Source organism: Phacochoerus africanus, chromosome 11, assembly GCF_016906955.1.
Source record: "Phacochoerus africanus isolate WHEZ1 chromosome 11, ROS_Pafr_v1, whole genome shotgun sequence".
NCBI lineage: Eukaryota > Metazoa > Chordata > Mammalia > Artiodactyla > Suidae > Phacochoerus > Phacochoerus africanus.
The window spans coordinates 89,650,739-89,677,950 of record NC_062554.1 but is presented as its reverse complement, the minus strand read 5'-3'; the positions used below and the strand labels follow the sequence as shown (position 1 = coordinate 89,677,950).

Here is a 27,212-nt window from a genome sequence, read left to right as displayed (position 1 = left end):
CCTTTCAAAAGTATATCAGTTACACCAGAGCATTATATTCCATAAAGCCTCATAGTTAAAAACAAATTTAAGGAGAAATTAGAGGGCTTTCATCTTAGCAAAAGTTATTCTTTCATATAACTTTTCTTGTTTAGAAATAAGCCAAACTGAAATAAAGACCAAGAGGTTAAATTTTATTTCTAGCCACAAAGCAAAGGAGTGTTTAAACGAAGATATTCTAACATTTCCACAACTACCAAGTCATTTCTTCAAATATCATGACTACTTAAGTAATACTAAAGTTTTCTATCTCCTCGTCCATTCTGACAAAACTTTTAACAAATTAGGAGAGCAGCAAAACAAAAAATTCAGAACTCACAAACCCTAAGGAAAATGCCTGTTATTCTCTTCTCTGGGATTCTATTTCCCCACCATTATAATGACCAAATCTAATGATAATATCTCTTCCAACATTACAGAGAGGCATCCTCGAGATTGTAAATCTTGCTCTAAACCCTTCACAAACTTTACAAACACAAATGCTGTTAATTTCAAGAGGACCAGAGATCTCAACTGGGGGGGGGGGGGGGGGGGAAAGAAAAGAAAAAAAGTACTATTCCTCCAGAAGGCTGGTAAGCACCGTGTAAGCTTAAATTGACAGGCTTTTTTTTTTTTTTTTTTTTTTTTTAAGGACTAAGTATTATTCCCCGGGATGAAGTGTGATTGACAGGCAGCCTGAGCCGTGACAAGTTATTTGGGCTCTGCCATACACCACATTTGGTTCCGGAGTGACCCAAGAGCGATTTAAAGCAGTTATCTGGCACAGAGAACCCACCTTGCGCCTAACAGGACGCGCTGCTTTTCCTGATTTATCTGGATGAAGCAAGCTCAAAGGCTCACCTTCTAGAAAACTAACCAACAGACACTTAACAGCAGAGTGAGCGCACGTGGGGGATTATGCGGACTCCCGGGCAGGGCAGGTACTTGATAGAAGTTTTTTAAAGCGCCCAAAAGCATACCCCGAGAAAAACCAAGGAGGCGCGAACGGCCTGTTCCGCCCTGCGTGACTGTCAGGCTGAGCAGGCGGCATGGTCGGGTCCCCTTGCCCGTCGCCCCTTACCTGCTGAGAGGTTGCGAGCTGCCCCGCGGCGGCGATGCCGAACACAAGGCAGGCGGGGCCGGGGCTCTCCAGAAACTCCCCCAGGATCTGCCGGTTGTCCTCGCTCTCCAAATGCTGGCTCCATTTTTCCTCCGGGAACCCCAACATCTGCTCCAAACGGCCGCCCACGAAGCGCACCCGCGCATCCTGGACGAAACTCCGCGCTCTCCGAGCCGCAGCTTCCTCCTCTTCTTCTTCCTCCTCCTCCTCTAGCTCCACCAGGCCCGCCGCCTCCATGCCGACGCCCGGAGTTAGGCTAAGAGTAGGAACTTTCCGAAAGCCACGCGCCTCCTGGGCTGCCACCGAGGCTGCCATTGAGTACGTCCGACAGGACGCGGGTCTGGCCGCCGCTCGCGCAGACCCCGGGTGGGCGAAGCCGCTCTCCGCACGCGCACCCCGGGAAGCACCAACCACCTCCAGCGACCACCGGCAAGCGGCTCCTCGTCCCCCACCTGCCGCCGCTTGGGCCGCCAGCGTTCGCGCGCAGCGCAAGCCAAGCTGGCTGGTGCCCTGGCCTGGCTTGAGCGGCGCGTCCCGTTTCCCGGGAGATGGTTTCCCGCCCCCGCCCGCTGGGGGTGGAGTGAGCGTCGAGGGGAGGGACCTTTGGGCTTTGAGCAGTAAACCCGGCGGGGAGGGGTGTGCCCTTGGCAAGCGTGAGCCACGCGATGGCCCTCTACGCTGCCCTCCGGCTCCCTGGCACACTTGACATCTCCGTGGGGCTCCTGTGCTGTGTTTTTGAGCTGAGCTCGGTGCTAAGTCCTTCACCGTGATTATTTTAATACCTAGAAAGGCAGGGCTTCGACTGGTCAGCTTGTTTGACTGGTCAGCCAGGAGACTAAGTCACAAAGTGACTAAGCAACAAGGAGATGGTGGAACCGGGATTCAGGACTCGCGTTGAGGGCTTTTACCAAATTCACCTGCGGATAATTGTCCGAATGATTCCAGAAAAGCGCCAACACTACCATTTAACTTTCCTACTTGTGGGATCCAAGATCTAGGTATTCGAAATCCTGATTCCGAAACTCAGGGGCCAATTACAGGAATGTTAACAATGCTGTAAAAGAATGCATTGACGCTCCTGTAAGCATGGAAGTTCTTTGAAAATATGCAGAATATTTATTCAATCCGAGAATGAAAGGTCACGTTCTAGGTTAATAACAGTCTCCGTGATATTGAATTGAGATTTCAATATGGTCTATTAAAGCATTTGTTGAGACTGAAGTAGCCAGAATTTTGAGGGGCAGTCCTCCAACTAAACTTTTTTTAGTCCTTTCCATTTGTTAATTGTCCATTTCAAAATAACGACTTAAAATTCCATGTCTCCCAAAGGAACTAGGAAGAAGTGTTGCCCTCAAACATTCATTATAATAACTGATTATTAATTAATAGGTTATTTTCAGCAAGATTTGGTGCCTCAACAACCTTTCTTTTCAGGATATTAATTGTATCTGATAACCACCTATAGGTGTTTCTACTTACATCCTAAGAATCTTTAATGAACACAGGCTCCTGAAAAGCCTTTAAAATGACTTCAATCTGTCAAGGCTGCTTTGTATGGCCCAGGGCGATCCTTGGGGCTCTCAGTGGCTACTGAGCAAGCCTAGAAATCACACCTCACAGTGGTTCTTAGTTTCTCTTTCAACCCTATATTCCACCTTTGCATCCTCTACACCAGAAAAACAGGCATTCTGTTAATAAGAGTTGAATTAAGTTGAAGTGAAAACAACTTTCAAATTCAGCAGAAAATTTTAGATCGTAGTGCTACTATTAAACCACAATTTTCAAAAAGTGATATATGTACCTCAAAATACAGAATGAAGACATGTCAAAGATTCATTCAGTTCATTCATGAGGAAATGGACAAAATGGTAAAGTTGGTTCCAGGAGAATTAAAGAAAGAAATGTATAGGCAGTTGAGAAAGACTGTTGAAATAGGTTGCTAGTTTAAATACAATATTCCTAAATGTCCTACAGGGCAATATAGTCTTGACTTTTTGCTTTGGGTTTTTAAAAAATAATTTGTATATTTCAGAAATAATTGACATCTGTAATGAACAAAAATCAGCAGTTAACTGCAGTTAACAGAAAGCCCAAGTAACAGTGGCACACAATGAGAACATTTATAGCCTCACCCAAGATGTGAGGTTGTAGAAAAGCCACGGGTTGGTAAATACAGTGACTCTAGGATGACACTCTTATTCATCTTTCCTTTCTGTGGTCTCTGACAGATAGTGATTTTTCTATCATGGATGCTAAGTATGCTTTCCGGTGTTCCTTGTAGGTGACAATGTCCAGAAGCAAGATAGAGCATTTTCATTTTTTGAGTAAAGTTTCTGAAGCCCTCCAGAAGATGTTGCCCTTCATCTAATATTACATTTCATGTTCGTGTCTAAACTTTGCATTTGTCAATGGAAATGAGGTCAGGATCCGTTTCCAGCCTCCTCTTAAGGATATGTCCACTAGGAGGAGTCTGAGCAAAATCTGAGTTCTGCTAGTAAAGAAAGAGGGGGGAAAAATGGTCCATTTTGTAGTCAACCAAGAAAGGCACAGATGTGTTTTTTTCTTCAGATACCCCATACATATATAACATCATGGGAAGTAGCACTTTACACTCATACAATTTCCCAAGAATTATGAAGACTTTATTACTTTTTTTCCCCCTAAACATTAAAAGAACTTTACTCTTGGAGAAACCCTTGACTTAGATCAACTTGAGACTTTGGAAGGAGAATAAGGAAAAACAGGGTAAAATTGAGAAAACTATGTGACTTGAGGAACTTTGCTATCAGGATTTTCAAGAGAGCAAGTCATAAACAAGTGAGTAAAGAACAAACACAACGGGAAGTTGTTGTTGAGGCCATCAGATAAGTGCCATGGTCAAGAGTGGAGGCACAGAAGGATCACAGTTGAAATGTCAACTCATAAGGTCAAGGCCATTCAGAACAGATATAATAAAAAATTAGTTTCTTACTACTGCTGGTTTTGATAAAAAACCTAAGGCATCTTTGCAGAGTCTAAGCATGAATTTAGGCGCTAAAGGGGGAAGTGTAGTAGAAAAGTCATATAATTGCAGGAAAAAATAATTTTGTAACATTTAGAGAGAAAATTCTGAGGTGTACTAGAAATGACTGACAGAAGCAAACAAGAAAACAACAAGGACCACAAGACTCTACAGAGGAGATGCTCACCAGTCCTTGGTGTAATCTCTTCCTGTACCTGACAGTGTACTCTGCCTTGCATTATAATTATTTGGGCAGCTTCCTTATTTTTCCTTATTAGTAACTAAGCCCTTTGACATCAGGTGCTATCAGGGACTGTGCCACTTATTTATTTTATCCCCTGCAGCATCTAGCATAGGCCCTTCACCAATATTACTGTTCAAATAGTTGCTGAATTGAAATAAGCATGTCAAAATAAAATGCCAGCAAGGGAAGGACTTCTGTAACCCAAGAAATGTTGGCAAAGAGTAAGAGCCTCTGTAGGGAGAAGGGAAAAATAAATTTGTAAAAAGAGATAAATTAATTGCATTAACTAAGAGGATGGGCAAGAACTTTTTGTTTTGTTTTGTTTTGTTTTTGAGCACTAGTTCCAGTGGAGGAAGAAGATTTAGAGAATAAATAAATTCAACAAAAGAATATGAAAAAGATGTAGGGGTATAAGCACAATTATTTCTAAATATTTCCTAAACTGTATTAAACACATTATTATTTCTATGCTTATTTATTAAATCTTTCTTTGAAATGAGGAGAAAGCTCAGAGAAGGCCACAGAGTTGGACACAGGTGGGAATTAAAGCACTCTGTGATCTGCCCTGTGTGGAGGCAGCCTTACATTAATTAAGCCTTCCATTAGTCTAGTGCTCAACAGTTTACAAAGCTCTTTCATAGATGATGTCTTATTTAGTGGACAGAGATGTGAGGTGAGCAATGTGTTGATATCAGGTAAATCTCCTTCTTTCTTTTAAATTTATGTTGCCAATGTACCCATTGTAACACTCCTAAGCTTTCTTCCTAAACTGGTAAGTACTGTTTGCATTCTTACTTATTGACACAAGCCCATATTTATATTCTTAATATGCTAGTAGTGAATTGTTCCAGGATATAGAATATCACATAGAACTCTCATATCCCCAAACCTCCTAGGATTAGCATGCCTTAATTTAATGCCCAAATTCTACCAGCACCAAGAAGCCCCCCCCCCACCCAGTTTTTCCAGCAATTCCAGCGCCTTACAGACACATGGCAAGGTTGCTTGGGCTGGGAAAGTTTAGAGTTAAACATCCTCTCAGGGCACACCAACAGTTCCTCCCCTATGGTCATCCAAGCCCTGAACTCCCCATGTGAACAGAGGATGCAAATACAGTTACCCTCTGTGAATCTCAGTAGTTTGGTCCTGAAATGGTCAACAAAACTACAATTGGCAAAATTAAAGTCTTGGGAAAGAGGAGGAGTTAGTGGAAGCAGAAAGAAAATAAACATACCTTAAAATGTGTTTCATTGGTTCACGTGAATCACCTTTTTTCACATTCTAACATCTCTGCAATTGGGATCTGTCTTACATTTACATTCTGCCGAGAGGCATGTCTGTTGTTATTCTTGCCCATACATTTGCAACAAGACTTGCAAAACAGAGTATTATCGGCATAGATGAATCCTGGAGGTAACAGTGGAGCATTCCTTTAAAAAGGCTGCATCATTAATACTCTTAATGACACAGATAATATTGGCTGAAAATTGATGACTCCTGGTATGTTAGTTATCTATTGCCACATAACAAATTACTCCCAAAGTAGAGCAGCTGGTTATTCGCAGTGACCTGAGCCACTGCAGTCAGATTCTTAACTTACTACAGTGGGAAATCCTTACACAAATCTTACAGGATGTTTTCAATCAGTACTATTTTAAGTGAAATGACTTTTCCACTTTCATTTTCCTTTGCTTTTTTGTGTCCCAGTAAAGTGTTTATGTAACTTAGGCTTTTTCATAAATTCTCTCAGCAATTAAAAGGATATTTTGGAGATTGGATTTTTCTACCCATATATTGAAAGTCTGGAGTAAAAGTCTACCTGTCCAGGATTCACATTTAGCTAAGACACTAGTATAGCCACAGTGGTTATTAAAATACAAGATAAATCCATATGGGAAAGTGAATCACTATTCTGGTTCCCAATCACCCCTACTACCATCCTATGACCTCCCTAGGACCAGCAACTAAAAGAGTAATGCTGTAGGGTGGGTCAGAGGTGTGAGGGGTCTGGGGTGGGAATGAAGGAACAAGAGGACTCCGGGACTTTCCTCCAATACTCTGTCTAGCATCCCTTCTGACTGATGTGTGCTGTGCTGAGTCTGATATTAAAATTTTTGACTATCACCCCTGCATCTATGAGAATGAGAACTAAAAATTATCCTTATGTTCTTTTAAGGAGAATGAACTGAACTTGGAATAGGGTAACTCTTACTTTGGCATCTAAATACGTCTAAATTTTGATTGGGTGTGGCAAATTCTTGAGAACAAAGAAATGTCCTCTGGGGTAACAAGCTGGATGTAGTTTAGGCCAAGTTAGAGCTCAGTTCACAAAAAAAAAAAAAAAAAAGTCAGAACTTACTTTTTTTTAAGAGATCATAATTATTTTGAGAGTATTCTGAACAACACTACAGTTCTACAGTTAAAAGACATTTAATAGAGACATAAATACTTAAATCGTAAATCTGATCAATATTTCCATTAGAACAAAATGTATAAACTGAAGGCAAATATTTTATTTTAATATATTCACTGGTTATTATCACCTCTTTTCTATTGCATTGATTCTTCAGAGAATTTGTCAAGATCATGGATATGAATAATATTTATAAGAAAATTAATATTTCAAAAACATTTTATAAATAAAATAACACTTTTCCTAAAAATACAGAATATGCCTTATTATCTGTAAAACGATCAATTTAATACATTTCTTTAGGTAGATTCACCCTTGTGTCTTTTCCTATTTATGTCAAAGTCTACATTTATAATCTGACACAAGAATAAAAGTACTCCCAGTTATTTACGGAATTGGTAGACATAGATGGATTGGGTTTTTTTTTTCCTTCTTTTATTAGTTTGTTGTATTTTTTTTTTGAATTATGATTGACCTGCAACTCTATGTTACTTCCATGTGCACCACTTACTGACATGCTATTCCTATACATTGCAAAATGATCACTAGGTTCAGAGACTTTTAATACAAATTGACATTCCCAGTGTTTTGAAAAACAAAACAGGCAAATAAATGAAGAGCTGAGGCTCTTTCCATCGAACTCAAAACCTGTTCAAATTGTGATTTACTCCACAAAAATGAGAATTAATCTCAAGGTCGTCATACTAAATGAAGTAAGCCAGACAGAGAAAGACAAGTATATGATATACTTGTATGTGGAATCTTAAAAAAAAGGATACAAATGAACTTATTCTCAAAATAGAAACGGACTCACAGACTTAGAAAATAAATTTACAATTACTAAAGGGGAAAGGTGGGGGGGATAAATTAGGAGTTTGGGATTAACATAGATACACTACTGTATATAAAACAGATAATCAACAAGGACCTAGTATATAGCACAGGGAACTGTACTCAATATTCTCTAATAACCCATATAGGAAAAGAATCTGAAAAAGAATATGTATAACGTAACCAACCACTTTGCTGTACACCTGAAACTATGCAACATTGTAAATCAACTGTGCTTCAATATAAAAAAATTAAATTAAAAAAATGAGAAAGTAAGGTTATATATTAACCTCAGAATGGGGATTAATTTCTAACAATATTATCTTTGTCCATCTAATTATATTAGAATCTAATTATAGAAAATGAAAGGAAGCAACTACAATTAAAAAAAAAAACCCACAGGAACTTATAACTCTAATTCTGACTTAGGAACTGCATTAGAAATACATATATATGATACTTCATCAAACATATACACACATATGTAAACTTGTGTAAATTTCACCTGTACATATGTAAATTTGACAAAGAATAAGCTAACATAAAGAAAAATTTTAGAGACAAAAAATAGTTAAGTGGTAATCATTTACAATATTGCTACACTGAGTTAGGGTCTTTTTTAAGCTAGCTTACTCTTTGCCTTTATAGTATTTTCTTCAATGGTGGTTTTCCAAAGTTGTTAGGGTGACCAAACGCTTGAAAGCCACGATGCCCTTTATGTAGCACCATGAATTACCGATGTATTTAAATTCCAACATAAAATTATACAAGCTAGGGATGATTTTACCGGCAGAAAATATAACCTTATTATGGCTTCCACATCTCAAAAAATACTACTACTATCAATAAAATATTTATTCAACCACATTTCATAGCAAGGTAATAAATAACACAATTTGAGCCAAGGCAACCATCTAGAAAGGCATGATTCAAAGACGAATCAGTGTATGAGACAACTGCTCAAGCTTAATTTCCTCCTCTTCCCTGTAATTTGCTTTTGCCTGATCTCAGCCCCCAGGGTCTGACTTCTTGACTCTCTGACTCTGACTTAAGACATGTTCCTCTTAGCCTGACCCAACATGATCTGAGCCTTGGCTCCATGGTGTAAATGAGGGCTTACTGCACTCTTGTCTGTAAGTGCTGGTCAGCCCATCCAGGAGGGGGGCAAGAAGATATCAAGACTCGCTTGAAAGCTGGCCAAGGGAGGGATGCGAGGAGGCAGAATTAATACAGAAAAGTGGAACAGCAACCCTTGTGCCTGAACCTGGCATACAATAGGTGCTCACTAAATGTACCAGTTGATTGGAAAAAGCATCTGTAAAGATGAGCCTGGGAGTGGAAGGAGCAAGTCAGAGTTAAGAACAGGATCTGAAGCCAAGTTAAGGCAGTGAAATGGATGAAGCTCTGGAAATGGAGAGCAGGAGCTAGTGAAGGTGCCTCTGAACCTGGCAGGACACAAAGTCAGACTGGACTTACTTCCACAAAGAGTCTGAAGGGCTGAGTGAAAGCAGATTAGAGCTCATAAATGTAGAGCATCCTATTCTTTTCTGAACCAAGTCTGAGAGGAAGTTGTCTAGGATAAGAAAATGTTTGGACATCAGAATGCACATTTTCTTTTCAATTTGATAGGGAGCTGAAAACACAGGAGTAATTTTGCCCTATAAGCTTGGATTCATTTTTATTTAAATGTATCTCTAAACGTAGGGAAAGATTTTTAGATATAGAAAATTATCCATATACATGTCCACAAGAAAAAAGTTATTAAGCAACACATGAATGGCTGTTCCTGTTTTTCACTAAATTAGTTGCTTCTTGTTCACTTGTTTGCTTCTCTGCTATCACTTAGGTAGGTAAGTAGCTGTAATTAACATGTTAAAATTATTAAATAACTAAGGTTTGAAACTTTCATTTTGCTTAGCATTGGAATAAAATGACCATCGCAAACTTCTGAGATAGAAACCAGCTCATAGGTAGATGGAGGGAGAAAAAAATGTACTGTTCAACCAAGGATTCTCACTGAAAAATTTCCCTCTTTTTTCCTTTATGAGCTATTGAAAATTAACTTTTTGATGTATTGGTGCCCAAAACATTTTAGCACTGGTCCAACTGGGAACTACTCCACTCCCCCTGCCTCCCTTGGGTTAACTTATAATCAATAATAACTTCTATCTTGTTATCAGATAATAATAATATTCAATAACAACAATAAAATTAGATAACAGTTTTAAATAATAGTGTATCTAAATGAACACTATTTGTTGCCAGGGGCTTGAGAGTTCTTATTTGATCCTCTTAACAGACCTACAAGGCATTATTGCCATTTTACCAAAGAGGAAAAGAGGGTGCTGGAAGGTTAATTTGCCCAGGGTTGTTTAGTAAGTGGCTGAACCAGGAATCGAGCCCACAATCTTCTGCCTCCCAGTTGGTGATCTCTGCATCACATGCCTTTGCTTCTTACCAGGCTGTTGACCCTCTGCACTGTAAGCAGGCCTTTACACCTCTGTGGCAAGGATGCACTGCATCCTTTTACCTCTCCTCCTATCCTGGTTTTTGGCCCCTCTAGACTGTTGTGCTTCAGCTGTGGGCCAGTCAGGCTTAGGGCTCATCTCTTTCGCTGGATCCCTCTTCCCCCAGCCTCCTCTCAGATACTGATTGGCAGCGAGGCTTGCTTCCTCACTTCCAGTTTAGCTGAAATCACTCCAGGGAGGAATCCTGATGCCGTAATAACAGTCACAGCCCCAGCACTCCTCAATTTTAACTTGCCTGCCTCCTCACCCATACCACTTTCAAACCTGCATAAACTCTGTGAGGGCAGGGTATAGAGCTTTTGGTCTTATTCTTGGTCAAATTTTGACACCTGGATTAGTGCCTGATACAAAATAGACACTCAATATTTGTCCAATGCATGGAGACTCAAAATATGTATGTCACCCCATCAGTAAGTCCTGAAGCAAATTAATATTCAGAAGTAGGAGGGCTAGATAAAAATATAGTTCTGTGGAAACCATCGGTACAAATCTTTTATACAGAATTTTAGGTCATGTATGTATATTTAGATCTACCTGTATTTCTTGCAGTTTTTCCTTCAGTAGCTTTAAAAACAAAATAGTTTTATGTGGAAATTTGAATTTCCTAATCCAACCTAAATGTTACATTGATATATATCTAAAGTGTTACATGTAGCATATATATTATCTATATAAATGTACTTAATTTTATAAAAATACACATGGGGAACAGAAACCCCTGTGGTTTCTGTTTCAATTAAACAAAAATTTTAAACAGTGCTATAATTATGTAAATGGATTATTGTGAATTGGAAACACAGTTATTGTTTCTTTGAAAAAAATTCTACTGTGGTAAAATACTTTTTTTTTTTTGTCTTTTCTAGGGCCGCACCCACAGCATATGGAGGTTTCCAGGCTAGGGGTCTAATCAGAGCTGTAGTCACCAGCCTATGCCAGAGCCACAGCAACATGAGATCTGAGCCTCATCTGCAACCTACACCACAGCTCATGGCAACGCCGGATCCTTAACCCACTGAGCGAGGCCAGGGATTGAACCCACAAGCTCATGGCTCCTAGTCGGATTCATTAACCACTGAGCCACGACGGGAACTCCAAATACTTTGTTTTTATGGAACATTTCAAATACCATAAGTTCATGTGAAGATTCTGCTTGACTGCCACCCAGTTTTCCTGGTTGACCTCACTAGGGAATGAATGTACAATGTACTTAAAAACTTGAGTATCTGTACTTAACTGTGGGCAGCACAGTGATGAATGATTTATTGTGAAAATATATTTTCTATTTAAAGAGAATAGACTTTATGTCAGTACAGTCAAATACAATATACATACTTTGCTAACTCATTTTGCTAAATCATATCCTTACTGTATTCTTCAGTTTGTTTATGTGGTATATCACACTGATTGATATACAGAACCCTCCTATACTGTTGGTGGGAGTGTAAATTGGTGCTACATTTATGGAAAACAGTATGGAGGCTCCTCAAAAAAACCAAAACTAGAACTACCATACGATCCAGCAATCATATCCCTGGGCATATACCTAGACAAAAATAATTCAAAAAGATACATGCACTCCTATGTTCACTACAGGACTATTCACAATAGCCTAAATGTCCATCAATAGAAGAATAAAGATGTGGTACATATATACAATGGAATATTACTCAGACATAAAATAGAAATAATGCCATTTGCAGCAACATGGATGGACCTAGAGATTATCATACTAAGTGAAGTCAGATGAAAACAAATATCATGATATCACTTATATGTGGAATCTAAAAAAAAAAAAAGATACAAATGAACTTATTTTCAAAATAGACTCACAAACTTCAAAAACAGACTTATGATTACCAAAGGGGAAGGGTGGCAGAGGGAGGGGTGGATTAAGAATTTGGGACTGGCATATGCACATTTTTGCATATGGAATGAATGGTCAAAGGAGACTTGCTTGCCATTTCGCATAGGAAACTCTACTCAATATTCTCTTTTTTTCGTTTTTTTTTTTTGCCTTTTTTAGGGCCGCTCCCGCAGCATATGGAGGTTCCCAGGCTAGGGGTCTAATTGGAGCTATTGCCACCGGCCTACACCACAGCCACAGCAACACCAGATCCGAGCCACGTCTTCGACCTGCACCACAGCTCACAGCAACGCCGGATCCTCAACCCACTGAATGAGGTCAGGGATCGAAATCGCAACCTCATGGTTCCTAGTCGGATTCGTTTCTGCTATACCACAATGGGAACTCCCTCTACTCAAGATTCTATGATAACCTATATGGGAATGGATATGTGTATATATATATAACTAAATCACTTTGCTGTACAGTAGATATTAACACTGTAAATCAATTTATACTTCAATAAATTTAAAAAATTACACAAATACAAAATTCCTTATTGTAAAGAGCTGTTTTATATATACACACATGCATATATAAAATGCTTTAAATAGCATATTGATTTTTTTCTTCTTATATGTGAAAACTTTATTATTAAAATACTGAAATCAAGTAATTGTATTAAATGGAACATTTTTCTCCAGGAGAAATTTTCCTAGCATTTGCCAAACTATACCTTAGACAAGAATAAAGTTTTACACAATTTCCCTTTCTCCTTTCCTCTTCTTTCTTTCTTGCTGTTTGCACTTGAGGTTACTCTGCTATCCAAAATTAAATTAACTACTAACAGGAATACAACCTAAGGCCTACACTAATTAGAAACTTTTAGAAGGAAATACATGCTTTAAAAGTCCTGCTACAGAATTACAAGTTGTTTGTGTATTAGACATTATTGCTTGAGCAGTAAATACAGTGTAGTATGCAATTCAGAAGATTGAAGAATAAAGTATTTCATATTTCTTGCACATACCTGAAGTCTTTGTACTCTTTAAGCATCTGAACTTTTTTTTAATTTTTTTCCCGCTGTACAGCATGGGGACCAAGTTGAACTGACTCTTTATAAACATCAGAAACCACACCACATTATATTAGTGTTGCTTCAACTTCCCTTACTCTATCCATGGTTTTAGAACAACAATCTATGATAAAGTAAAAAACATTACTTTTTTTGTATTTTCTTTGACTCAGTCTTGTTCATGGTTATGTGGGTGAAGTTTCTAGATGCCCAAGAATTGAACTGGTCCTACCACACAAGAAAATAAAAAAAAACAAAGTTTTACTTTACTACTTGCATTATTCCCTCCTTTTATATAATATCCTGATTCTACCAAATGGGAACTTTTCAGGTAACTGAAATACACAAATCTTCTGAAAACTTTCTTACTGGTTTTACTTGGCAGAGCAGAATCAATTTGTTTCTGGATTAAGGAATTGTCATGAACACATATTACACTAACCATGTCTTTACTTTAGGGTTTTGCTGTACAAGGTGACCTGCCCAAACACTGTGAGGCCCTCTTTGTCAGTGGGCCAATGTACTTCCTTGCTGCCTAACATACCCACCCCTTACCTGGCCTGAGTTTGGAATCTGATAACTTAAGTTTGGAATCTAATCTGGCCTGGGTTTGGAAATCTGATAACTTAAATTGTGACACTAATGTATTCGTTATGTCAGTGAGGGTTCTTCATGAGATCTGCAGGGCTCTCCCAGGAAGAAAAGACAACAGCTTTTGCTTATAGACTGTTGCATCTATATGGCATACATTGCTTCTTAGTGATTCTGAGCTTATATTTTAACTATGTTTTCATAATTTTATGCTTTAGCTCTTCATACAATCTCCTAACATTTATTGCTTAAAAGCATTTAAGTTAAAATGTCCCTAAATCAGATTTTAATTTCCATAAATATCCAGAGCAATAACTACAAATTAACATGAAATTGAATTAGTGTTCTTTGGCAGTATGTTCAGAGAAATGGTGACCAGATCTTAATACCAGGAATTATAAAGAACTGCCAATATGTTTTCTAGTAAGAAGCATTTACTCTCCAGTGTTCACCGTGATAAGAACGTTGATAGTTCAATCACTTTACTGCTGCCTTAAAGTATATATAATTAAATGAAGAAACATGTTAAACTCAAGGGAATTTTTAATAGGTTACTTGCAATTGTTATTGCAGGCAACAACTTGTACATGATTTTTATTTCCAAATCCACAAAAAACAAATTTTATACAAATCAGCACTGTAAAAATGTCAATTACAGCCCCAGAGGCTTTGCTGGCAGAATAAATGTCTAAATTCTAGGATATGGGAAACAGGTTTTTTTCTGGGTTCATTTTTTTTTTCATTTTCTTTTTTTTTACAAAAAAAATTTACAAGTGAAATGTTACTACAAAACTTTTTATAAGGAATTTTTGCAAAACATTTACATTTTACCATCAACTATTTCTGTTTTAAAATCATTATGTAGATTTAATACCCTATGCTGCACATCAATTTATGTGGGATGACAACTTAGTGACATGCATAAAAAAACACCACAAGGCATTAAAATGAAGACTTAAATACAAATATTGTTGCAATAAAACAGTTATAAAATTGAAAAATAGGACCTAAACATCATGCTTATCTAAGTTTGACAAATTAACTTTTTCTCCTAGATTACACACTTTTATTACTGCTCTCATGAGAGTGTGATAAATAATGACTTAACATCAAGTTCTAATGTAATCAGCAACACATACACAAACCTAAGCAAAGAAAGTTTACTGTAAGAAAAAACTACCCTAACACTGGAGTTCTACCATGATAAATACACAGCTTTGCACTGATCATTACAATAAAGAAAAGTTTTATAACAGTGGCAAAGGGAATGAACAGTGAAATGCCATTAAACAAGACTCTACTGCACATCTGTGCCCTATTACTTATAACAGCTATATCCCACTGAGTCAAATAAAGGACATGGAAATTTACGATTCTTATAAGACAGAAAAGTGGATTCAGAATGGTATGCAGAAGACTGTCAAAATATTTCTAATTTCAGTGGCAAAATGTGCACCTGCTAACACAAATTAATATATTTTATATGCTATAAAGCTATCAAGATTCAGTTTGTTAAATTTGTAATAGGCCTCATTGCTGATTAAAAAATAACTTCCATTTCTGATGAGCATACATAGGTATGCATTTACAACTGGTTCGTGGAATAATGGTGCAGAGAGCTCATACTCAGTATTAACAACAACAAAAAGTGTCACTCTGAGGAAACATGATTCAAACATTAGGAAAGTTTCTTTGCATAAAAAAATTTATAGCACTGATTGTGTAGCATAATGATAGATAAAATATATATTTGATGTTTCAGCTCCTATATAATAAAATTAAAATTAACACTACCAAATGCTCCTCTGTACCAAACAAAACAACAAACTGATTCTGATGTTTTAAAGCCAGATACATCAGAGTTGTTAAGAGTACATTAAATAAAATATACAAAACAATTTACAAAATCCAACTAAAATTTAAAGACTTTGTTACAAGTCTACAAAAGCTTTAAGAAACTTGAAATTTATAACCACAGTGTAAAAATTTTTTTTTCCTTTAATCTCAAAGCTTTTTTATACAAACTGAAAGCACAAAAGACCTTCAGTTTTATATAACGCTACAAAGGGCTGGCCTAAAGTGTACATAGTGTAAACAGTGATCATTACAGTATTTCTCCTTCATCAAAAATACAAGAAACATCACAATTTTGGAAGAGAATTTGCATGAGTATTACTTTTCCTGAAATAATAGAGAATGCACAAGAAAACATACACCTATATTCAAATAGTCCCCAAACTAATGGTATTAGTAAATCAAAGTTAAAAACTTCCATTTTCAAATGGTCTATTCCAATTCCTTCATAATTCTTTGTAAATATATTTTTACAATATGAAATATCATACTAATATTTAAGCTACTGGTATAATCCAAATTTTTTTAATATGAAACTTTTGGCCATCTTTCCTATTAAGACCCTTGCATAAACAATGATACATTTTTCTTTAGTCACTTAAATGAAATATTCTGATTTTTAAAAAATAATTATTGTTTCATAGTATCACATCTGTTATATATTTGTTAGGCTGTCTTCTTAGGGTAAATCCAGTCATTGACATATCACAAAGACATTACTGTGTTATAAATTCTTAATTAGTCTCCTAACACAGTGCTAGAAATAAAATGGGATTGACTAATTTTTAGTAGAGAGGAAAACAGAAATTGTAATATAAGTAAAAGATAATTTTCTGCTGACCTTAAAAAAGAATTGTGATAATTCTTTCTTTGGCTACCAAGTCAAAGCATAAAGAATTGTGCACATTGTCAACATAACTCATATTTACAGAATATGAAACTACAGAACAATTTAAACTCTATGCAAATATTTCCAATATAAACATTTTAAATGAACTTTGTGGTTCAACCTAGGGTTAGGAATATAATCAATCCTAACTTCAAAACCTTTCATGTTAAGTTGCCTCATTTCATTTTTCTGAAGCTATTATGAGTTTTGTTTGAACCATTTTTTCCCCCAGTATTTCCCTATGGTTTCAATCTAAAATTTAACCTAAGGTTTAGCTCTAGTTCTCTTGTGTCTCCAAATGGAGAAAGTAATTGGACTTTACTGATTGTCTGCATACGCACTACTACAATGTAGTGGTAATAAAGATCTGAGATGGAGCTCAGATTACTTTTTTGGAACTTACCTAATTCAACTGTTGAAGAATTTCTAACATTTAGAAAAGACGGCCAAAAATATTTTCAGTTGATTTTCCAAAAATCAAGCTAAGGAAATAAAGTATTATCTTTATCATCAGTTAACTATCTGTTTTCTGTGCTATTGGAAGAAAATAAAGCCAAATAAATTATTACTGACTGAATTGATAACAAAGTACTTTCAAAGAAAACAAGTCCAATTAAGGTCCAGCCTGCAAACTACTGAGGTCTGTCTTTTTAAAAATGTTAACACATGATGTTAAGAGAGGGGAAGATTCGGTTTAAATATTATGTGATCTATCTCCAAATAACTACAACGTATAACATGGAGGAAATACTTTTCTGTTTCCAATACATCAGTTTGCTTTTCGTATTTTTAAAAATTCAACACTTCGTGTGCTGACCCAAAATCTTGGAATACTTAAAGAAACCAAGAATGAAAACATGATTTTCTACTCTGTAATCCACTTGACCAGCCCATTTCCAGATTTTCAAAGGTGTGTAAACTTAAGTGCAGCACTAGAGGTCTCTGTTATAAATAACTTCTCAGAATTCTTCCATGTTGGTTGAAACATTGGGAGTTGCTGGGTTTGAATCTTGAGAAATGGCTGCAACCGTGACAATTCTTGGGGAGCCAAGCACCTCTGTAACAGATGAGTCCAGTTCTCCGGAGGTAACAATGGCAAGAGCTGTCCCACCACCTTTCTTATTCTGGTGCGTTTTGACATGTTTGGAGAGATGATCACTCCGCATAAACCTTTTAGAACATTCTGGACATTCAAATCTCTTTTCACCTAAACAGAAAAATAGCAAATAAATAGTACATCACTTTATTTAAAAGAAATTATAATTTAAAATAATTTCTCTTCTGGTCATATTATACATTTAACTTTTAATACTTTATGCTTTTATTTTAAAATGCTATCGAATATGCAGTGCAGTATAAACAAAAGAACATGTGATTGGAAATAAAAAAATGTGAGTTAAAAATCCTGATTCTGCTAAGAACTGAAAATAAAAGCTGTTTCTTCTTCTATAAAATAAGAGGGTTTCTAACAGATGATCCTGAAAAACTCTTCGGGTATAACAATACATAAAGTTCAGGGAGTTTCCGTCGTGGCTCAGTGAAAAATGATTCTGACTAGCATCCATGAGGACATAGGTTCAATCTCTGGTCTCGCTCAGTGGGTTAAGGATCCGGTGTTGCTGTGAGCTATGGTGTAGGCCAGCAGCTACAGCTCTGATTCGACCCCTAGCCTGGGAACCTCCATATGCTGTGAGTGCGGCCTAAAAAAAAAAAAATATATATATATATATATATATATATAAAGTTCAAGACTCACATCCACTCTTCCTTAAAAACTACTGTCTCAGTTTTGGATATAATGCACAAAATACTTTAGAACTACTTCAAATAAAATCAGTTAATAACTTTATAGTGTACTGAGTTTCTCACGAGGCAAAAATTAGAGTTTGGGCAGACACTACATTTCCAATTTGATAGTTTTTAGGTCTTACAAAATGAGACTGTTAGATTCTGGAACACAGACTGATCCTTAAATGGTCTCTCTTTAAAGATACAATATAGTTCTACTGGAACTAACTACTTCTGTATTTTAGGAAAAAGTAATTTCATTTTCCTGTATAATGGGTGGGGCACAAAATTTTGGTTAACTGCTAGTATCGTCATATTCACAATGAATTAAATATTAGCTTTAGTCCTTTCCTCTAAAAGTGCTATAAGAGAAAGAAAGAATGTTTTTACTAATCCAATATGGGAACTTGGATAGTAAGAACACTCAGTTCAGCTGACTTCTTTTACCTAGACATGCTTTTGACTTACCGATAGAAAAAAAGTTGGAGTTTGTCCATGTCAGATATTATCCCCTCTTCTTTACATGTTTGCTTTTATTTAGGAAAAAAAAAAAAAGGAGTTCTTCTTGTGACTCGGTGGTTAATGAACCCGACTAGTATCCATGAGGACTCGGGTTTGATCTCTGGCTTTGCTCAGTGGGTTAAGGACCCAGTGTTGCCGTGAGCCGTGGTTTAGGCTGCAGACATGGCTCAGATCCTGCGTTGCTGTGGCTGCAGCAACCCTAACCCTAACCCTAACCCTAACCCTAACCCTAACCCTATAGGCTGGCAGCTATAGCTCCGAGTGGATCCCTAGCCTGGGAACCTCCATATGCTGTGGGTGAGGCTCTAGAAGACAAAACAAACAAAAAACAAACTGCATTTGCAGTTTCTTACTGAACTTTGCTTTCTCTTTCAGTCTTGAAAAAATTGAATGAAGGGATAAATAGATGGTTTAGGCAAAATTTTCAAAAACATTAAAAATAAAAGGCAGCTAAATTTTAAGGTGAAATGACTTGTATTTTATGAATGTTGACACCCAGTGAAGGGTGAAAAACAGATAAATGAGGGTTTATTTTTAGGATCAATCTTGAACTCCTTTCTCTTTCAAGCTTCCCACTTTATTTCAAAAGAAAAACTCTATTTACAAATTTTAAGGCTGGAAGAAATCTTAAAGATCTTATTTTACATTTTCACTTTATTGATGAGTAAGGCTCAGAAATTAATTTGCTTAGGAATCATACAATTTATTAGTATCAGAGCAGGATTCAAGGCAACTAATTTCTATCTCAGGTTTTTCACACTACATAACCTCTAGTAGAGACCTTCATTCTTTTAAAGCCAAAATGCCCAATAATAATTAAAGAAATCAGAGGGTGATGGCCTGAAGGCATAAATCATTCAGTAAACACTGAATCAACTGGGTGATCAATCTATACACACTGTGAACAAGCAAGAGTCTCTGACTATAAGCTCCCATTATCTTGATAAAGTCATTTGCAAGCACATGAAGCTATCAGTACTAACAGAGAAAGAAATTCAAGTTCCTGGCTATTCAGTGGCAAACTTTAAGTTAAATGAGAAATTATGGTGACATGCTTTGTGTATAGTATTTCTAGTCTGTCTACTCCTAAATGGTGTGGGTATCCAATTATTTTGGATAATGAAAGTTGGCTAGAATCTCAAAATAAGTAAGTTACATTGTACAATCAGCAAAGGAGAGATTTATTTGTTCCAGACATCTAAAGGAAAGAGTATTTGAAGAAATGATGGCTGAGAACTCTCCAAATCTGATGAAAAACAATCTACACACTGAAAGCCTCAATTAATCGCAGGCAGGTTAAATGTCAAGAGATTCACATTGAGACACATAATAATCACTGTTGAAAGTAAAAAACAAGGAATCTAAAAAATAGCAAGAGAGAAATGACTCATTACCTACAACAGATCATCAGTAAGAAAAAACAGCTGATTTTTTTCATCAGAGATCATGGAGGTCAGAAAGCAATAGGATGATATATTCAGAGATGAAAGGAAAAAAAAAAAAAAAAAAGCCTTGCCAACCAAGAATTCTATATACAGCAAAATTAGTTTTCAAAAATAAGGAGAAATTAAGATATTCCCAGATTAATAAAAACTGAAGGCATCTGTAACTAGAAAATCTGCATCTATAGGAAATATTAAAGGCTGAAATGAAAAGAAACTAAATGATAAATGAAATACACATGAAGAAATAAAAACCACCAGGTAAGGTAACTCAAAGATAAATGTAAAAGGCAGCATAAATGTGCTTTTTACTCATTTGCCCCCTATCTAGTTTAAAACACAACTGCATAAAGCAATATTTATAAATCTATGTTGACACCTATGTTACAAAGATGTAACTGGTAAAAATAACAGCATGGTTGGAGGCAAAATTATATAGGAAAAAAGGTTCTGCATGCTATTGAAATAAAGCTGGTATTAATCCAAACTAGATTGTTAATGAGATGTGAACTGTAACCCCCGAGACAGGCAATCACTAAGAAAATAATTTAAAAATATATATGTATATACATACATATATACACACATGCATACAAATAAATCACAAGATAATTAAAATAATATAAGGAATATTTAACAGAAAATGTCAATAATGGAGAAATACAGAAACAAAAAGAAGATATAAAGACAGAAAACAAATATCAAATTGGCAGAAGTCCTTAACAGCAACTGCATTAAATATAAATGCATTAAACTGTCTAATTCAAAGGTGTATACTGACAGGATAAAAAAAAAAATAATAACCCAAACTATATGCTGTCTAAGAGAGGCTCACTTAAAACTCAGACATGAACAAGCTAAAAGTAAGCAGACAGAAAACAGAAATACTGTGTAAACAGAGAGCCAAAATGGCTTTACTAATATCAGAACAATAAGACAAAAATTATTACTAGAGACAAGGAAGGATACATTATAACAATAAAAGTGTCACTCCACCAAGAAGATATGACAATTATAAACATATATGTACTTACAAAAAAGCCCCAAACAATAAGAAGCAAAACTGACAGAAGTGAAGGGAGACAGACAATTCTACCTTTTGCTTATCCTTTTCCTGTATTCTCCACTTGAACTGGTAGTAGTCATCTTTGGCACCTATCATCTCTTTTCTTCTAATTAATCACGATGTTCTGTCAATTTTATTGCACAAACATCTCTTAAAGTGGTTCCAAATACACCTTACAACTTCTGTTTTAGTTAGCATCTCACCAAAAGTCCTTACTGTTTTTGCTAATTGCTCTCAAAATTAGTCCTTATAAATCTGTCCTCCTTACAAATACCAAATGGTCTGAAACAAAAAGGTTACCATCTAATTCTCTGCTGAAAACTTTCAATGGTTCTGCATTTCCTATGGCTGCAGAAAAAAATCACATCCTACAGAAATTGACCCCTGTCCACCTTTTTTTGTTTTATCTATTGCCACAAATATCATGGTTCCCAAACGCTGAACTGCTTATAGTTCCTGACATGTGATACTTTCTTGTATGAGTTAGATTCTAGTTTAGGATAAAAATTCTGACTCTGCTCTACCTACCACTCATGTAACTTCGGGAAACTTCTCTCTCCAATTCTGATTCCTCATTTTTAACTGAGAATAACAAAGATATCTACTTCACATTTTTGCTCAAAGAATTAAATGAGAAATTGGATTTTTTAAAATGGCATTTAGAAAAATCCCAGCACACTGAAGGGGATCAGAAACGTTAACTGTTACTGTTATTGGCTGTCTGAATTTGTTTACTCTACTGCTCCCATGGCTCAATTCTTACTCATCACTAAATAAGTCAATTTGGCTCAAGGAACTGACTATGAAGCCTTGGTAAAGAAGTCAATCAACTTCTTAAAGACTTTGGTTTAGTCCTTATTTATAAAATGGCAGAATTGCACAAAGTCATTTTCAGGGGTCCTTCTGGTTCTATTATTCTTGGTAAAGTTAACAGACATGCTGCATAATACTGAAGCTTGAACTGTTAAAATAAAAATTAACTAGAAAATATGCAGAGCTTCATGCATATGCTTTTGAACTGTTAAAATAAAAATTAACTAGAAAATCTCCCTTTTTAGACTGTGATTTCCCAAAGATAAAAATTGTCTCATATTATAGAAAAATGTTTCAGCTTACACAGCAAAATTCATTCTTTTTGGCATATAGTTCTATGAGTTTTGATAAATGCATTAAGTTATGTAGCTATCAGCAACATTAAAATATAGAACTGCTATCACTTCCAAACATTCCCTCATGACGTCTCTTTACAGTTAAGCTCTCCCTCCTCCTGTCACACTCTAGAAAATGCTGATTTGTTTTTCTCATTATTATAGTTTTGATTTTTCTATTACACCATATAAATACAATAATACAGTAGGTAACCTTTTGATGCTGTCATCTTTCACCTAGCATAATGCAACTGAATTTCATCCGTGTGGTTGTGTGTATTAATAATTCACTCCTTGATGTTGGGAGTAGTAGTACTTCAATATATGGATATACTACATAATTTCATCCACTCACCAGTTGAAGGACATTTAGGTTGTCTCCAGTTTAGGGTAATTATAAATAAACGCCATATATATTTAAAGCTAAGTGAGTACTTGGGAGTGGATTGCAAGGTCATATGCTAAGTCTATGTTTACATTTTATAAGAAATGTTAGCCAAAGGTTTTGTGCTGTTTCGCATTCCCACCAGTGAAGGAGTTCCTGTTGCTCTACATTCTCACAGCGCTTCTGTATGTCAGGACTCTGGTGGTGTTTTTTATTTTAGCCATTCTAATCGGTGTATACTGCTATCTTGCTGGGGTATTAATTTGTACTCCCCCAAATAAAAGATGATGCCGAACATCTTTGCACGTGCGTATTTGCCACATGTATATTCTAATGAACTGTCTTGTTCCTTTGCCAATGTTTTTAAAGTGTGCTGTTTGTTCACACGCTGTTGAGGTTTGAGAATTCTTTATATATCTTAGACAAAAGTACATTGTCAGATACATGATTTTAATTGAAAATTTTCTTCCAGTCTGTGTCCTGTGTTTTCAGGATATTTCACAAAGCAAAAGGTTTTAGTTTCTATGAAGACCAATTTTTCAAATTTTATTTTATGGACTGTACTTCTGGTGTGGTATTAAAAACTTTGGTCTAACCCAAGACCAAAAAGATTTTTTCTTGTATTTTATTTAAATGGTTTTATAGCTTTAGGTTTAGATTTAGGTCTGGGTGATTTTGAGTTAGTTTTTATAAAAGATATAGGGCATGTAGGTCAAAGTTTCTTTTCTGCATGTGGCTGTCCAAGTCTTCCACACCATTTACTGAAAAGACTACTCTTTTCCACTGAATTGTTTTTGCACCATTATTTGTGTGGGTCAATTTCTAAACTTCATTATGTCTTATTTCTCTATGGGTCCTTCTTTTCACCAAAATCTAAATGATTACTTACTGTAGCTTTACAGGAAAACTTGAAATCACATACTATTAATCAGACAACTTTGTTTTCTCTCAAAACTGTTTTGGCTATTCTAATTGCTTTGCCTTTCATATAAATTTTAAGGTCAACATGTTATTATCTACATAATGCTAGTCTTGAAAAGGATTGCATTGCATCATTAAAATAACATAAAGCTCCTGAATGTACTAATATGGTATCTCCTTCCAAGAATGTAGGTCATTTTCAATTTCTTTCATGTTTAATTTTAGCATACATCCCTTGTATACATTTTATGAGATATATAGCGAAGTGTTTCATTCCTTTCATTCTGCCTGTAAATGACACTACAATTAAACTACTTATATTCAGTTGTTCATTGCTAGCATGTAGAAATAAACTCATTGTGTATATTCACCTTGTATGCTGCAATCTTGCCAAACTCACTTATTAGTCTTATAAACATTTTTTAACAGTCGCTGTGCGGTTTCTAAATAACCAGGTGGTCTGCAAATAAAGATACTGACTTCTTCCATTAGAATCTGTATGCTTTTTTATGACTTCCTTGATTTACTACACTGAGTAAGAGTTTCAGTACAATGGTGAGTAAGAGTGATAAAAATCAGGAGTTCCTGTTGTGGCTCAGTGGTTAAGGAACCCAACTAGTAACCATGAGGTTGCGGATTTGATTCCTGGCCTTGCTCAGTTGGTTAAGAATCCGGCATTGCTGTGAGCTGTGGTGTAGGTTGCAGATGTGGCTCGGATCTGGTGTTGGTGTGGCTGTGGCTGTGGCATAGGCTGGCAGCTACAGCTCCAACTGGACCCTTAGCATGGGAACCTCCATGTGCTTCGGGTGCGGCCCTAAAAAAAAAAAAAAAGGAGTGATAAAAATCAGACATCTTTGCCTGTTCCCTGATCCCATGGAGAAGCATTAAGTCCTCATCAGTATGCTATTGATTGCAGTTTTGTAAATGCCCTTGTTATGGATGTACCCTTCAATTTTTTTTTCTTTCTTTTTTTCTTTCCTTTTTTTTTTTACAGCATATGGAAGTTCCTGGGGTAGGGGTCAAATCAGAGCTGCAGCTGCTGACCTACGCCTCAGCCATACAACGTGGTATCTGAGCCGAGTCTGCAAACTACACCACAGTTCCCAGCAACGCCACTGAGCAAGACCAGGGATCGAACCCGCATCCCTGTGGATACCAGATGGGTTGGTTCCCAACCTGCTGAGCCACAACAGGAACTCCTTCGAGTCTTGATTTAAGAATTTTTATCAAACTGAATGCAGATTTTCCCAAATAATTTTCGTGTATTGAAGTAATTATTTGATTTTCCGCCCTCTTGTTAATATGGTAAATTACTGATTGATTTTGGATGTTCAATCAGTCCTTCAATCCTAGAATAAACATAACTTAGACATGAAACATTATTGTTTTTAGGTATTAATGGAGTTGGTTTGATAATATTTTATTGAGGATTTTGACATTTTTATCTTTTTCCCTAGTAATGCTTTGTCTGGCTTTGGTATTATGATAATGCAGGCTTCAGCAAATAATTGAAAAGTTTTCTCTCATTTAGTTTCTGAAAAAGACTGTGCACAACTGGTACAATTTGTTGACAGAATTTGCCAATGAAATCACCTGAGTCTGGGGTTTTCTTCGTGTAGGGCTTTTAGCTAAAAATTCAATTTCTTAAATAGGTATAGGACTACTCCCATTATCTATTTCTTCCTAATGTATTGGTAACTCGTGTCCTTTTAAGGAATTAGTTCATTTCACCTAAATTTCGATTCAGAGTATAGAGTTATTCATAACATTCTTTTATTACTATTGTCTTTCAGGGGCCCTAGAGATAGCCCCTTCCATTCCTAACATCGGTAAATTTTCTTGCCCAACTGGTTAGGGATTTACCAATTTTTTTCTTTTCAAAGAAAACTAGATTTTGGTTTGACTGATTATCTCTGTTGTTTTTCTATTTTCAATTTATTTCTCCTCTTATCTTTATAATTTCCTAACTTCTTGTTGGGGTTTAATCTGTTCCTTCTTTCCTTCTTAAAGTAAAAAAGCTTAGATTATTAAGATCTTTCTTACTAATAAATTTTTTTTTTTTTTTTTGGCCATGCTTGGCATGTAGAAGTTCCCTGGGGCCAGGGACTGAACCCATACCACAGCAGTGATAATGCCAGATCCTTAACCCACTGAGCCATCAGGGAACTCCAATAATAAAATATTTAATGCTAGAAATATCCTCTAAGCTCTGTTTTACCTTCATTTCACAAATTTTTATATATTTTTGTTTAGTCAAAAATATTTTCTAACTTCCCTTGAGACATCCTCTTAACCCATGGGTTATTCAGAAATGTGGGAATTTCCAAATATTTAGAGATTTCCCAGGTATTTGTTACTAACTTATGATTTAATTCCATTATGATCTGAGAACATACTCTGAATGATTTCTATACTTTTAATTTGTTAAGGTGTGTCTCACGGCCCAGAATACGGTCTATCTTTGTGAATGTTCCATGTGCTCATGTAACGGCTAGAGTACTCTATAAATGTCAATTAGAGCAAGTTAACTAATAATGTTCTTTCTATACCCTTTCAGGTTTTCAATTACTGTTCTATCAATTACAAAAAACATAGTATCAACTTTATAACAGTAATGGAGGACTGGTCTATTTCTCCTTTTAGTTCTATCAGTTCTTGCTTCATAAATTTTGGAGCTCTGTTGTTAGGAATATATTATAACTGGAATTATCATGTCTTCAGGTAAAGTAGCCCATTCATGACTACACAATTTCCCACTGTATCTAGTGATATAATTGTTTTATGAAGTCTATTTTGCCTGTTATTATTGTAACAACTTTCAAATTCTTTTGATTAATTCTTGTATGTTTTTTCCCATGCTTTTTAACCTATCCATATGATTTTATTTAAAGTGGGTTTTCTGTAGACAATATAAATTGGGTCTTTTTAATGCAATCTGACAATCTGTCTTCCATTTGTTATGTCTAGACTATCTGTATTATATGTGACAACTGATTTGATGATAATTAAGTCTATTATTTTGTTGTCTCTTTTCTGTTTATGTCCCTGTTTAACATTTTTCTGTTTCCCCTTCCTTCCTCTCTTTTGGATTATATGAATATTGTTAGTATTCTATTTTATTTTTTTTCCCATTTCCCTCTGAAACTCTGTATTTTTAGTGGTTAATATAGAGATTACTATATATATACCAAGCTTTTCACAATATACATAACAATTTTTATTTTCACAATAAAACAATGTTTCTTCACCCTATTACATGTTATATCTACCATACGTATTATATTCACGAACACTGAAAATCCATCAAACTGTATTAAAATTTTTACTTTAAATAGTTGAACATATTTTTAAACATTTAAGCAGAGGAATAATAATCTGCTATATTTACCCAGGTATTTACCATTTCTTAGGCTCTTCCTTGATTATTAAATTCCAGATTTCCCTTTGGTATCATTTTCTTTCAGTCTGAAGAACTTCTTTTAACATTTATTTTGAAGCAGATCTGATAGCAACACATTCTCTTCATTTTCCTT

At 35.9% G+C, this 27,212-nt stretch overlaps 2 protein-coding genes across 4 annotated transcripts in view; both read right to left on the bottom strand.

Moving 5' to 3' along the window:
- The window catches only part of DNAH11 (dynein axonemal heavy chain 11), a 344,143-nt gene extending 342,467 nt beyond the window's left edge, over positions 1-1,676 (bottom strand). Inside the window, exon 1 of one of the 2 annotated variants that reach the window (XM_047753939.1) lies at positions 1,100-1,676. In XM_047753939.1, coding sequence (XP_047609895.1) covers positions 1,100-1,453 — 354 coding nt within the window. In that variant the 5' untranslated portion in view covers positions 1,454-1,676. The remainder of the gene's footprint in view (positions 1-1,099) is intronic. The other variant, XM_047753940.1, reaches the window with a different exon arrangement.
- A 12,513-nt stretch (positions 1,677-14,189) lies between these two features.
- SP4 (Sp4 transcription factor) overlaps positions 14,190-27,212 on the bottom strand; it is a 73,139-nt gene continuing 60,116 nt past the window's right edge. The window contains exons 6-7 of one of the 2 annotated variants that reach the window (XR_007130780.1): positions 21,256-21,349; positions 17,495-17,614 (exon numbers count right to left, since the gene is read on the bottom strand). Coding sequence is in view for 1 of the 2 variants with exons in the window: in XM_047752676.1 (XP_047608632.1) it covers positions 17,367-17,614 (248 nt within the window). In the remaining variant the exon portion in view is untranslated. Of the gene's footprint in view, positions 17,615-21,255; positions 21,350-27,212 lie in introns of both variants that reach the window. The other variant, XM_047752676.1, reaches the window with a different exon arrangement.